Source organism: Cyprinus carpio, chromosome A17 (genome assembly GCF_018340385.1).
Source record: "Cyprinus carpio isolate SPL01 chromosome A17, ASM1834038v1, whole genome shotgun sequence".
Lineage (NCBI taxonomy): Eukaryota > Metazoa > Chordata > Actinopteri > Cypriniformes > Cyprinidae > Cyprinus > Cyprinus carpio.
In genome coordinates, this window is record NC_056588.1 from 14,743,200 (window position 1) to 14,755,675 (window position 12,476).

At 38.5% G+C, this 12,476-nt stretch overlaps 1 protein-coding gene across 5 annotated transcripts in view; it reads right to left on the bottom strand.

Annotated features, from left to right (window-relative positions):
- Positions 1-2,162: 2,162 nt before the first annotated feature.
- bahd1 (bromo adjacent homology domain containing 1) overlaps positions 2,163-12,476 on the bottom strand; it is a 30,273-nt gene continuing 19,959 nt past the window's right edge. For all 5 annotated transcript variants that reach the window (XM_042774609.1, XM_042774607.1, XM_042774611.1 and 2 more), the window contains 6 exons: positions 9,611-11,182; positions 6,030-6,403; positions 4,319-4,478; positions 4,155-4,234; positions 3,666-3,757; positions 2,163-3,571 (listed from right to left, as the gene is read on the bottom strand). In XM_042774609.1, the coding sequence (XP_042630543.1) occupies positions 3,388-3,571; positions 3,666-3,757; positions 4,155-4,234; positions 4,319-4,478; positions 6,030-6,403; positions 9,611-11,162 (2,442 nt within the window). In that variant the 5' untranslated portion in view covers positions 11,163-11,182 and the 3' untranslated portion in view covers positions 2,163-3,387. The remainder of the gene's footprint in view (positions 3,572-3,665; positions 3,758-4,154; positions 4,235-4,318; positions 4,479-6,029; positions 6,404-9,610; positions 11,183-12,476) is intronic.

Consider the following 12,476-nt stretch of genomic DNA (forward strand, 5'->3'; position numbering starts at 1 on the left):
GAAAGACGTCATCCCCTCTGAATCAGTTAGTCCAAAAAGGCTCTAAACAAATATGTTGGTGGATTTTGATGTGAGAGGACAACAGGGGATGGACTTTTTCACTGTAGGAATCCTTATTATGGATTATGGACTTGGCCATATGTGACGGTTTAAAGTTAAAATGGTCTTGATGGATTTGTTTCCTACAAATACGCAGCTTTTCACTTCAGAAGACATTAAGCGACTGGAATCAAGTGGATTATTGCGATGTTTTTAATGTTGCTGTTTGAACTCTCATTCTGACGGCACCCATTCACTGCAGATGATTCACTGGTGAGCAAGTGATGTCATGCTTCATTTCGCCAAATCTGTTCTGATTAAGAAACAACTTTAACTTTTAATCAAATTTTCATTTTTTTGGTGAACTATTACTTTTTTAAAACAGATGTCTCTAAAACAGTGGATGTTATAGTGAAGCAATGTTTACCTGAATCCAAAATTCCAAGAGAACATAAATGCAAACCATGAATGCACTGCAAACCACTTTGGATAAAGGCCAAATGCATAAATGTAAATACACCCTACAACCAATCAACTGAAATTAAAATGCATGGCAGTTTAATACGACAAAAACAAATGTTTTTGTTGATTTGCATTAAAAGAGGACATGGAAATGGTGGATGTTTCACTGTTCAGCTATCGTGGTCTCATTTCTCTCATAAGACTGAGTTAGTGCTGTCGGGCAAAAGAGGGTCAAGGTAGGTTCAGCATGACACCCTGTGGTAACACAGCTCCAGTGCAGCTTGTGTTCTCTTAACTATATAAAAACATACACCAAAATGACACTTATGGTCAACTAAAAATTGAAAAGGAGCTGTTCTCCATCAGGTTTATTCTTAAATATCTGTCTAACACTGCTAGTAATGAGGCCTTTTAATACACACTGTAATATTAATTGAACATTGATTTAATGTAGATTACAGCAACACACAGAGCCTACAGGAAAAATCTGCACACAACTAAAAAAAAAAAAAAACTTTCATTATGTAATATGGATTTTTTTTAATCAACCTTTTTGACATAGATGCCTCAGGATGGCTTTGAGAAGCTGTTAACATCTTACAACCAGTGTTAAATGTGTAATTATGTGCTTTATGCTTCATTTGGATCGACGTCAATCCATCAGAAGCCAAGGAACTAAACAAACGAGACAAAGAACTTGATGCTCATATATTATTTATTCCTTTTAAATATTTTCCTCTTATAATATACATTTCTATCTTAAATAATACAAATGCGCTGTGCTAGATCTATTATTTCAAAGAATGCCCAGTACTTCCATGCTGCACTGAAATATATATATTTGTATAGACACGCTCACCCAGATACACACAAACAGCCATTCATCAAAGGAGCAAAGAGCCTGGAATTCATGGTCAGTTTTGTATACAGAGGAATGAACGTAATCCTCTCCCTCTCTCCTCATTTTGGTACACAACATGTTGTATTTGCCATCCAGAACATTCTGCTAGAGAAGTATACATTTCAAAAATACATAATTTTCACACTAACAGCAACCATTAAGGAGTCTACTCAACCACACAGCCAACCAAAGCAAAACGAGCTCTGCTTAAATGTTCCGCGAAACCGCTATGGCATTAACACGTCTAAACTGGCATATCTGATGCTAGGAGATGACATTTACTGCAATAACAGAAAAAGAAAAGAAAAGAAAAAAAAACAGAACGGAACGGAAGATCTGGACGAGATTATTTCACTTCTGCTTTTTTGTATATTTTGGTCAACACCACTGAAGTTGGGCATGATATATATTTATATATATATAGGCTATGCAAAGGGAGTATAAATATTGAACGACAAAAATCATCTCATCTTCATCACAATGTCAAAATTACTTCTGACTGATTAATATTCACTCAGATCTCAATAACGTGAAAGGAATGTATTCAAGAATACCTTAAAGCATATCTGAACACAAAAAAGGATATTAATCCAAGACAAATTGTCTTGATGTAAAACAAACAAACAAAAAACAAACAGGTCTGCTCTTCCATCAGTTTAACCTTTTTTGAGACCCTGTGGGTACAATTACACTTTAACTCTACCATCTCATGTAAAGTCTGCAATTTTCTGAAGGTATGATGTTCAATAAGTTTAAGTGTGAAGGTCAGCATAGTGTGATCAGACAATCCTATCAATGCTTTTTAGCACTGATAACAATGTGGTGCAAAACAAGCAAGCCAAAAACGTGAAGAGGCTTGAAGAAAGAAGAAGAAGAAAAAAAATTAACCAACCAGTATTTCTTCACATAGAAAACTTAACTATTTAAAGGCACAAACAGACCATACAAAACAGCTTTCTCATATCGTAATTAGCGAAAACTACCATGTAAGACGAGAAGCAAAGGGCACATGTTGAAAGCAGGCCTGTGCGCACGAGATAAAGTTTGTCCATTCACATTTGTAACTGACAGTTAGCGAGTTCTCTCGTATCTCTTTGTACACGTACAACAAATACACAGTATTTTCCTGCATTGGAGATCAGTAGCAGGTGACATTTTGAACCGAGTCAGACTGCTGACTCAGTGAATGATAAGTTTTAGTGCAAACTAATGGAGTTGCGAAGGTGGATGTTAAGGAGTGGCGTGATAACCTTTGGTTTGCTGGGAAGGCAGAAAACGGGGAAACTCGGTGTTGGATATAAGGCAAGTCATGATGGGCGACGAGAAGACGAAAGCTCATTACTCATTGGTCGATCAACAGAATGTTAAGTTAACCAAATGCATTCTGGGATATTTGGTCCGCCATGATAAGTATGTGATCCCCCACACCCTGTTATGATGACTGAATGAACGATTGGCCATTGATTGTGGATCAAACTGATTGGTGCCTCCTAAAACATGGAGCTTGTGTTCAATTTATCTAAAAATAAATATTTTTTCCCTTCAATCTACAGATTATCAGGTTCAATAATAAGGGTGCGGTTACTTCCAAAGAGAGAATATTAGAACGCTATTCCATAATTCAGGGTCATTCTTAATGTACCTGCATTAATTTCTTCGTCTTTTTACACTCATTCAGCAAATATAAAAGATAACTGCAAAAATAAATACTCAAATTCATGGAGTGAAAAAAAATCACATTTTGGCGATTGGTACCTTAAAACTCAAGGTAGTTGTGCTCAGAATGCCATTCTATAAAGTCACAAGGGATAACAGTTGCAACTTTTTTTCACTTTTTCAGAAGTGCTACGCCGAGAGCATTTATCCTAAAGGGAAAACAGAAAATAACAACTCCTCCCTAAAGACTTGTGGCCATTCAGTTGATAGGGCTTTGATTGTGTCACAACGTTTTGGATTCTGGTTTCAGTGTATGGCTCCATTCAGACCTACTGCAGGTTTTTCAGCAGACGGCCGTAGCGGAAGTCGTAAACGTGGCGGCAGACGAACACCAAGTCGGGGTCGATGTCGTTGGGCATGCAACGATGAGCTGGAATTACATAGCTGGAAGGAGGGACCAGGGAGCTACGTCTGGGAAAGCCCTCCTCACGACACTTCACCAAGGCACAAAATCTGAAACATTCAAAATCACATTTGATTTATAGAAAGGATATGAGGTGATGATACATTTGACACTTGCAATGAGGCGATAAATATGACCGCTCACCTACAGTATTGTGCTAATGTCAACACATAGCACTTATCCTCGATACATGCCACACTGTTTTCATCCTGATGCCGAGATGCGAAAATCTCATTCTGGAAAAATTCACATACACCATTAATATTTTATCATCAACTTAAGGGAATCCATGCTGTAAATGTATCAGATAAATATTGCAACAAATACAATAGAAAAGAAAAAACCCTTAGCATTCTTTTGAAACTTAGAATTAAATCAAATATTGATGTCGGAAGATGCACGCATGTTAAAAAGTCCATTTAAATATTCCCTTTATGAATTATAGTACATATACAGTGTTCATAATGTGTTTTAGAGTGCTAGGAATCATTTGTTTGTCCAGCGTTTTACTGAACACAGGAAACTTGTGCTGCCTACTTCCTCTATTAAAATAATAATCAAAGGAAGTCAAATGTTGACATTGCTAGTCCCCGGAGGACCACATTGCTGTGCCATGAAGAATTCTCGACTCACCTCACAGTGCATGCTGGGATTGCGACCCCCCTGAGTGTGTTCTGGGCGGTAGTACCAAAACAAGCTCATCATCAGCTCCCCTGAAAGTAGGCATCATGTATTATGAGCTCTTCTGTGACTTTCACTGATGTATCAGAGAAAACAGTATTTAGAGGAAGACTTACCTGACTCAGGGTCTTCCCAGAAGGCAGAGATTTTGGCCACATAAGGCAAGGACTTCTTCCTGGGACCTGAACGCAGTAGCACTGTGTCTCTGACCCTGATCACCTCTCCATCTCTCTGCACTCCTTCATAGCACCTGCGAAGGGATGTGGAGTCCTCACCTTAAAGGAAATGAAAAATATAGTTGCACATTGCTTTCTATCTCATTATACACTTTTGGATCATGTCAGACATTTGAAAAACTACAAATTTTAAAAACTCCAATAAGGGTCAATGTGAAACCAGACTAACCAATTAAAGCTTTACTTAAGATAGCTTAATCAAGTAGTCTGTGGATTGCCTGAATGAGTACTCTCAAAATGCATTTCAAAAAGTATTTTTGACTTGACACTTGATATTTTACACATGTAAAATATGGGCCACAGGAGAGGTGCTTTAAAGGAGATTCATTTAAAAATGCACCCTTTAAATAAGCATAGCATGCCATCAACATGCTAATTAAAGCAATGCCACTGAAAAAATATATTTGAATTGAGTACAGCAAAATATCTACACTACCATTCTACACTACCATTCAAATTTGGTGATGAAGGTTTTTTTTTTAATAGTTCTTATTCTTACACTTACCAAGGCTACATTTATTTGATCAAACATACAGTAAAAACAGCAATACAGTGAAATATTAACATTTAGGATAAATGTTTTTTATTTTAATATAATTGTAATTTATCTCTGAAATTTAATTTATTCCTCTAATGGCAAAGATTAATTTTCAGCACCCATTCCAGTCTTCAGTGTCACATGATCCTCCTGAAATCATTCTAATATTCTGATTTGGAGCTAAATTATTTATAATGATTCTTAATATTACCAATGTTGAAAACTGCTTTATATTACTGAGGCAACCGTGACAGCATTTATAATAGAATTTTTTTTTGTAACAAATGTCTTTACTGTTACTTTTGATCAATTTCAATTTTTTTCCCCGAATGAATTTCTTTCAAAATTCTTTCAAATAAATAAATAGATAATAATAATAAAATCTGATTGACTCCAAACTTTCTAAAGTATGTTTATATGAAAATTTTGCACAAATACTGATGATACTAAGGGGAAACTATATCTAACCATGATTACACAGTGGAGACTCTCATCAAAATGACTTGTTTTTATTACTCTATTTGACTAGGCTAGGACTAGTATCCAAATCCCTAAAGAGCAGCACAAAGACAGAGTAAAGGCATGAGCCAGCAGTGTGGTCGACTAAACAGATTACCGGCTGAATCCTGAAGTGTTGTGTTCATAAACTCAATTTAATACAGATATTCTAGTTCATAAATACACTAAGATGGAGAAATAAAAACAAGCAGCATGTTGCAAACATTTTTAAAACACAACCGTTCATTGTCTGAGGTTTTCCCACTGGCATAAAATTTGTTTAAGAAATTTGTTTAAAAGAACCTCACTGGAATTAAATAATAATAATAATAATAATGTCATTTCCAATGAATGCAATTCACAATGTTTACTACTGACATTTTGCACGCACTGTTCTAAGGAAAATGCCTGGGGCGTCATTTAGTCAGTTGTCAGGAATAAACTCAAACTCTTTCAATGAACTGCTGATTTAAGTCTTGCTTTGGGCACCTAAATGTCTTTTAAAGAAACTTCCAATATGCCACCATCCCAGGACAGGGCAACTCGAGTACGTACCACGATGAATACTTCCTTTTCTGTTGCCATGCCAACAGGCAGCCAGCCGTTTGTTGCCCGGCGATGGCTGATCTTAGACTGCTTGGCAGCGCTGCTGCCATGGCCTGCTCCCAGCTGGCCATCCTTAATGTGGGGGCAAACAGCAGAGTCCCGCACCCCAGAACGAGAGCCACTGGGTGGCTTGGCCCTCTGAGGGCATTCGCGTCCCACTCTAATCTGCACCTGGGGTCGACCGGGATCGGGAAGAGGCGTCTTCAGGTGGGGAACTGATTGGGTGGGTGGAGGCACACTGGATATGGGGCAGATGGACAGTGGCAGGGCAGAAGGCATTGTGATGGACGAACTGTGGTCATCCAGAGGGTAAGAGTAGTCTTCTACAGGAGTACAGGAAGCAAAAATCATTGGTTCATAAAATGCTCAACATGCATTTATGATCATAAACAAACTCCATATTGCATGTAATACAACACAGCAGACTAATGTAGTCATAAATGAGTCAGTGTGCCAGATGCTGCGTGGTCAGATGCAGAGCCTGAAACCACAATTATATACAACCTTGAGGGTATTGGATTTTATGACAGGAACAACATATCAATTTAGAAATGTGAAAACAGTGAAACACTTGATTATTAATACATAACTGAACTTCCAACATAACAATGACAATGCACTATCAGTCCAATAACATCCAATTGCTGTGATACAAAGGTGCCATAAGGTTTGTGTAGGCATCTGAAAAACACACGACCAAATTTTAGGGTGGATGAGCCAATCTTAGGAAACCTCCTGTCAATTGCCTATGCGGTTCCCATAGTGATGAGGAAATTCGAGATGTGAGCCTGTACATGTGATGCATTCTGTTAATGCATGAAAACGGATAAAAAATGTGTATTTTATGACCCATCTTAGCCCAGAAATGAAATATCTACCATTATATTTTCATTTCATTTTGTTTCAAAGCTGTACTGTGTCCAATTTTTTTATCCATGGAGCACAAAAGGTTTTCCGTTCACACCTTTATTTTTCGCACACAATGACAAGTTTGTTGTGACAACAGACTGTCAAGTTACAAAAAGTAAAAAATGCACTATAAAAGCTTGAAATATTCCATGCAGTATGTCTCATCCACTGAATTAGTCTTGTTTTTAGTCATTTAATGCGGTTAAGTCTATGTGTGAGGTCAAATCAGCACACGGTTGGAGGTCAGAGAGTGGAGGCACTGAGTGACTTATCTGAAATCATTTCAATTATCTTTTTATAAATACTGTGTTACCGCCCAGTAAGAATGACTCAATAATAGCTGATTAACCTGTTGTTGGCTTTAACCTGCAGCAGGACTGTCTCCCTCAGGGGCCTCTCACGCAAAAGATCAGGCACCCAGGACAGGTCTATCAGTGCTATCACACTACCCATCCCCTGAGGTTTGACATCAATGAATAGTAAACGCAAAACTGTTATTACAATCTGGAATGGCAAAAATCTAACAGAGACAACAAGCGTAAATTGAACACCAATTTTGTACAAATCAAACAGCCCTCAAACTAAGCGCACACAGGGACATGCGGTTGGAGCGGTAATCGCACTCCGTCTACACAAATGAAGGATAACAATACTTAAGATAACCCTATTCACAGTGTTTGGCCTCTGTGGACAGAGATCGCTTTTAAAGAATATTGCAGTCATTGTAGCTTCAATCAAGCATGAAGCGTTATTGGAAGAAAACTTCACTTCTCCCTACAGTACCTTTAATCAATCTGCACTCTCCTAATACTCCGCTTTTAGTGCACTTTGAACAGTACTGAATTGTTCAGTATAGGAGACTGTGTATGTGGGAGTATCTTCAATTGTTAAGCTTTGCACTTTCAAAAAAATACACAACTTGCACATTAATTTAATATCAAACCAAATATACCAGCTTTAAAGTAATACTAAATATGCTTCTGCTTTGCTTGTTTGTCTTGTCACAGTAAAGTCATGCTGTACCTAAAGAGAAACCCGCAGAGAGTCAGATTACAGTCTCATTAATGGAGATTACGGCGAGTGAAAAATTACATTGTATAACCCAGCCGTGTGGTTAAAAACCAACAAGGGAGCATGTCTGCAGAGGTCTCTGCCAGTGCCGAGGTTCATAAGCGGCTGCGAGACCACAGCTGCCACCTCACAATGAACAGACAGTTCAAGTCCCCTGCCAACAAAAATAACCAGCACCCTCCCCACCTGTGGTAATTACTCACATTCGAACCAGCAGCGAACAGGCTGTAGGGAACATGTAGCCACAATGACGTGGGCTGGGGAAGGGAATTTCATTTCATTTGACTCCAAAATTCGACCCAATATTTTTTTTTCTTAAGTCCTTGATGCGACCTCTATGGGGTTTCTCTTGACATTCCTTAATCTGTATCTCACTGTATTTGTTGTGTACACCTTTAGATCCATCACTTTAGATACTGCGTGAGCTCATTCACAAAGATGTCTGCCACTGAGACTGGGTCAAGGTGGAGGATACAAACATCAACAGCATCCACATCAGAGAAACATTTTCTCTACAATTCAGTCATTTGTTCTTTTACATACTGATGTGATTTTTTATTTTACACTATTATTGAAATATATTCCTTATTTTTATACTTTTATTTCATAATAATAACAATAAAATTCAATCATATTTTTTGTAGTCATATTGCATTAGTCAAAAACAGTGGGAATTTTTAAACTCCGAAATGGTTACTGAAAGAGGTTTGAGTTTGTTTCTTGCAAAAAGCAAAGTATAAATGCAATTTTCACAAATTTCACAAAAATCTGCCCAAGTAAAAAAACTACTACAACAACAACAAAAAACATTTAATATAATTTTTATTGTCTTTGCAGGTGACCTCCCCAACAAAATCTCCCCACTAACTCTAGAATGATTAATTATTTCCAAATACAGCTATTCTAGTCATCTGGTGAAAAATCATGTTGTTGTTGTTGTTTTTTTGTTTGTTTTTTCATATTGCAATATTGCAGAAAAGCAAATATTGCAATGCGATTTGGTGCTCAAGAAACATTTCTTATTATTATTAGTGCTTGATCAGTTTTGTAAGCCCTTGGTGAATAAAAGTATTAAAGAAGTATTAATCTGGCTGACTCTGAACTTTTGAACTTTAGTGTATATAAAAAAGTACTTAAATTAGATTACATAAATGTACTGTATGCATTTTATCTATGCTATATATTAAGCACAAGAAGCTAATTAAAAAAATGTTACGTTTACTAATAAAAAGTTAACCTTATTACGTTTCCTTTCTGTTGCACTCTTTTTGGCACACATATGTGCATGCTTGAAGTGCTTAAAGTTTGACGGCATCTTGCTAGCTTATTTTTTTCCAATTGAATCAGATGTAGCCCTATTTAAATACAAAATGCAACACAGTTTACCTACTACCACTTTCTCCTCATGTACAATCATAATCTCAAGAAAAGAAATCAGCAGCAAGCAATCTCTTTCAAGCTCAAAGGCTCAAACTTCCCTGTAAAGTTACAGTTATGGGGCTAATTTGACAAAGCAAGAGATATTTTAAACTTTTCATTTTCCATCCTACCTGTTTCTATTTTGTGCATGCAGCTGGAGCATCCTGCATTGTATGAGCAGCTCCTGCTAGCGATGGGTTGCGTGGGTCTGTAGGCATAGCTGCTGAGCCTGCAGGCCTCTCCATAACAGGTGCCCACAGAGTTACAGTACGCTGGATGAGGGATCCCCGTAGGATGGGACACCGAAGAGGGCAGCAGTTTGGGTCTCTGGACCCCGCTAGTGCACATTGTCAGCGGGGGTATGGACGAGGGTGTGTGGCTCCCTGGATTTGAGCTTACAGGAAGTGTCGGAGTCCCGTGATGAGCGATGTGGACGTAGTACCCGGGGTAACAGGAATAAGAATGGGCACCAATGGGCATTGCTGGATGCGTCAGGGTGTGAGGAGAAGGAATAAATCCCTTCAGAGAATGCTCATCAGTTTCCGGGAAGGTTTTCTGGCCGAGGAACAGGGCTAGTCTATGGCAGTACTCCACTGATCTCTCCTGGGAACAGCAGTAATATGATTTCACATCAGTCTCTGTTTTCTCTTCCTTCACAGGCTTGAGGGGATAGCCGAGCATGGATCTGCACTGATATCCGGGACTAATAAAGCCATGGCTTCCTGTGCTCCCATCCCACAATGCCTCAGTGTGAAGGGCTTGCTTCTCACAGAGGCTGCAGCATTGCTGTGATACTTTTAACTTGGACTGACAGTCTAAGTTGTGCTGCTGTTTACGTGATTTCAACTGTAGCTGCTTCCCTCGCACTGCTCCGCCGCTCGGTTTGCCGTCTGTTTTACCCCTGCGCTTCACTCCCGAGGACGTGCTGGTCAGCTTGAGCAGGGCAGCTGCATTTAAACCTGCCACACGTTTGGGAGCAGGACTGTTTAAAGCCTGTAGATCAATAGCGTCAGACTCCATCTTTGCTTTTTTTGGGTTTCGACATTGTTCATTCTCTCCGGTGCAAGGGCGTTTCCGGTTGTCTTGGCCTTTTCTGGAACAAACATTATCTTTTGTGTCTTTAGAGAGAGAACTGTCTGCTTTTGTCTGTTGCTGCTTCTTTGAGGGTTTTGATGTCTGCTTGGGGTCCTCTCTGTCCAACAGCAGACTGTTAACAGCTTCTGCATTCAGAGAGGCCAGCCGCCTTTGGCGAGGTTCAAGGATGAATTCTGTGTATAAGGCAGACTTATCAGGTTTCACTTTGCTTTTTGGTTCAGGCGCTGACCGGCAAGTCTTACAGGCTTTCCTGCGACACTTGCAGATTTTCCCCTTCCCCTGCATTTCCTTCACTTGAGCCTTCATGCCGTTCCTGCACGTTTCGCTCTCATCTAAGCGCGTCAATAGGACACAGCAGTTAAGCGCACTCACTTCACCCAATCCATGTCGTCCCCTGAGAGGGTACAGCTTCCGGTCTCTCTCAGTGGTCTTTTTTCCTTTTATTTCCTTACCTTTTCCTCTTTGGGTAGAACATCTTTTAGCCGTCTTTTCTGGCCAAGTTCTGTCCATAGTTGTCTGACAGCTCACCTGGTCCGCAGATTTACTCTTATATCCACATAAAGAGTTCCTCTGTCGTGCATGGGTCATCACACCCTGCCATGCAAAACCTATAAAGGAAATATCAAGCATTGTTAATTTGTCTTTTCAAAGCTGTAACCACTATGATTATATTTATAGTGTGAACAGAAGCCATTATGACTTTTTTAACCTCTACTAATAAATAATACGAACAGCTATGTGAACTAATGTTGAAAAATCAGCACAAATGTGGCCTTATGTGCCACCTTAATCAGGTTGCTGGTCTGGCTAGAGAATTTTAATTGGACAGTATCAAACATGTTCAGTAAACAGCGTAGGTGCAATAGGCCTAAACAATTTTTTTTTTAATGGGAATATGCTGGTTTTGGCCTTTTTTAACAAAAATCATTCAACTAGAGTACATAAAATGCATTAATAATGTATAACATTTCTGAGATTTTAACCCTGAGATTTAACCTAAATCACTCCTTTAGCACATACTGGCATCACGGCTCTAGAACTGATTACATTCATCTCTAATAGACCTGGAAGACTGCCATAATTAGCCTATGTGCATTTTTCAAATGTATGATGATATAATTGCTAAAACATGTACAAAGAGACTGCAAAACATAATACCAATACATATGAACATATGATTGACATGACAGTACCACAATGTCTGAAACTTAGGTCAGCCATTCCTATTTACACTCTGAGATTCTGCATAATTTTAAGGCGTAGTCCACTCAATTTGAAACAACAAATGTTAATTTTTTTTTTTTAAGTCATATCACTTTATTTCTTCTGAAAACTACGAAAAGGGAAATATTTAATGTGGCCTTTTCCAAATGAGTACAATGACTGAAAATCTCAATGCCTTTAATGCAACTAGACACTGAGTAAGTAATGACGCAACTTTCATTTTTGGGAATTCCTTTAAGAGACACTTGATTGGTAAAAATAACAAGTCTGAGTGCCTCTAGTTTCTTAAGTGCCACTTAAATTGCTGTTCTCCAGATAAAAAGTATTTGGTTTGCAATTTTTGTGGGACATAAAGGTAGAACTCCTTCAAAAACTTGCTGAGATGAGAAACAAATGCAGTATTCAAGGACATTCATCAATATCTGCTCATGACGACATTCTGGAGATTCAACATGTCCAACATGTTTCCCCAAGACCTATTGATTAAATGAAAGGCAAGTCATGGGTCAAACACACATTGAGAAACAACAGTAATTGAGCTCCATATGAAACTTAACACTAACTGACACAAAACAATAACTGCTTGACCTATTGACAAGTTCCTCTTCCTTTAAAATGAACAGAAGCCCTTGAGGCTTTCTAGCTGAATCTGACCTTTGACCTACTAGTTATTATTAT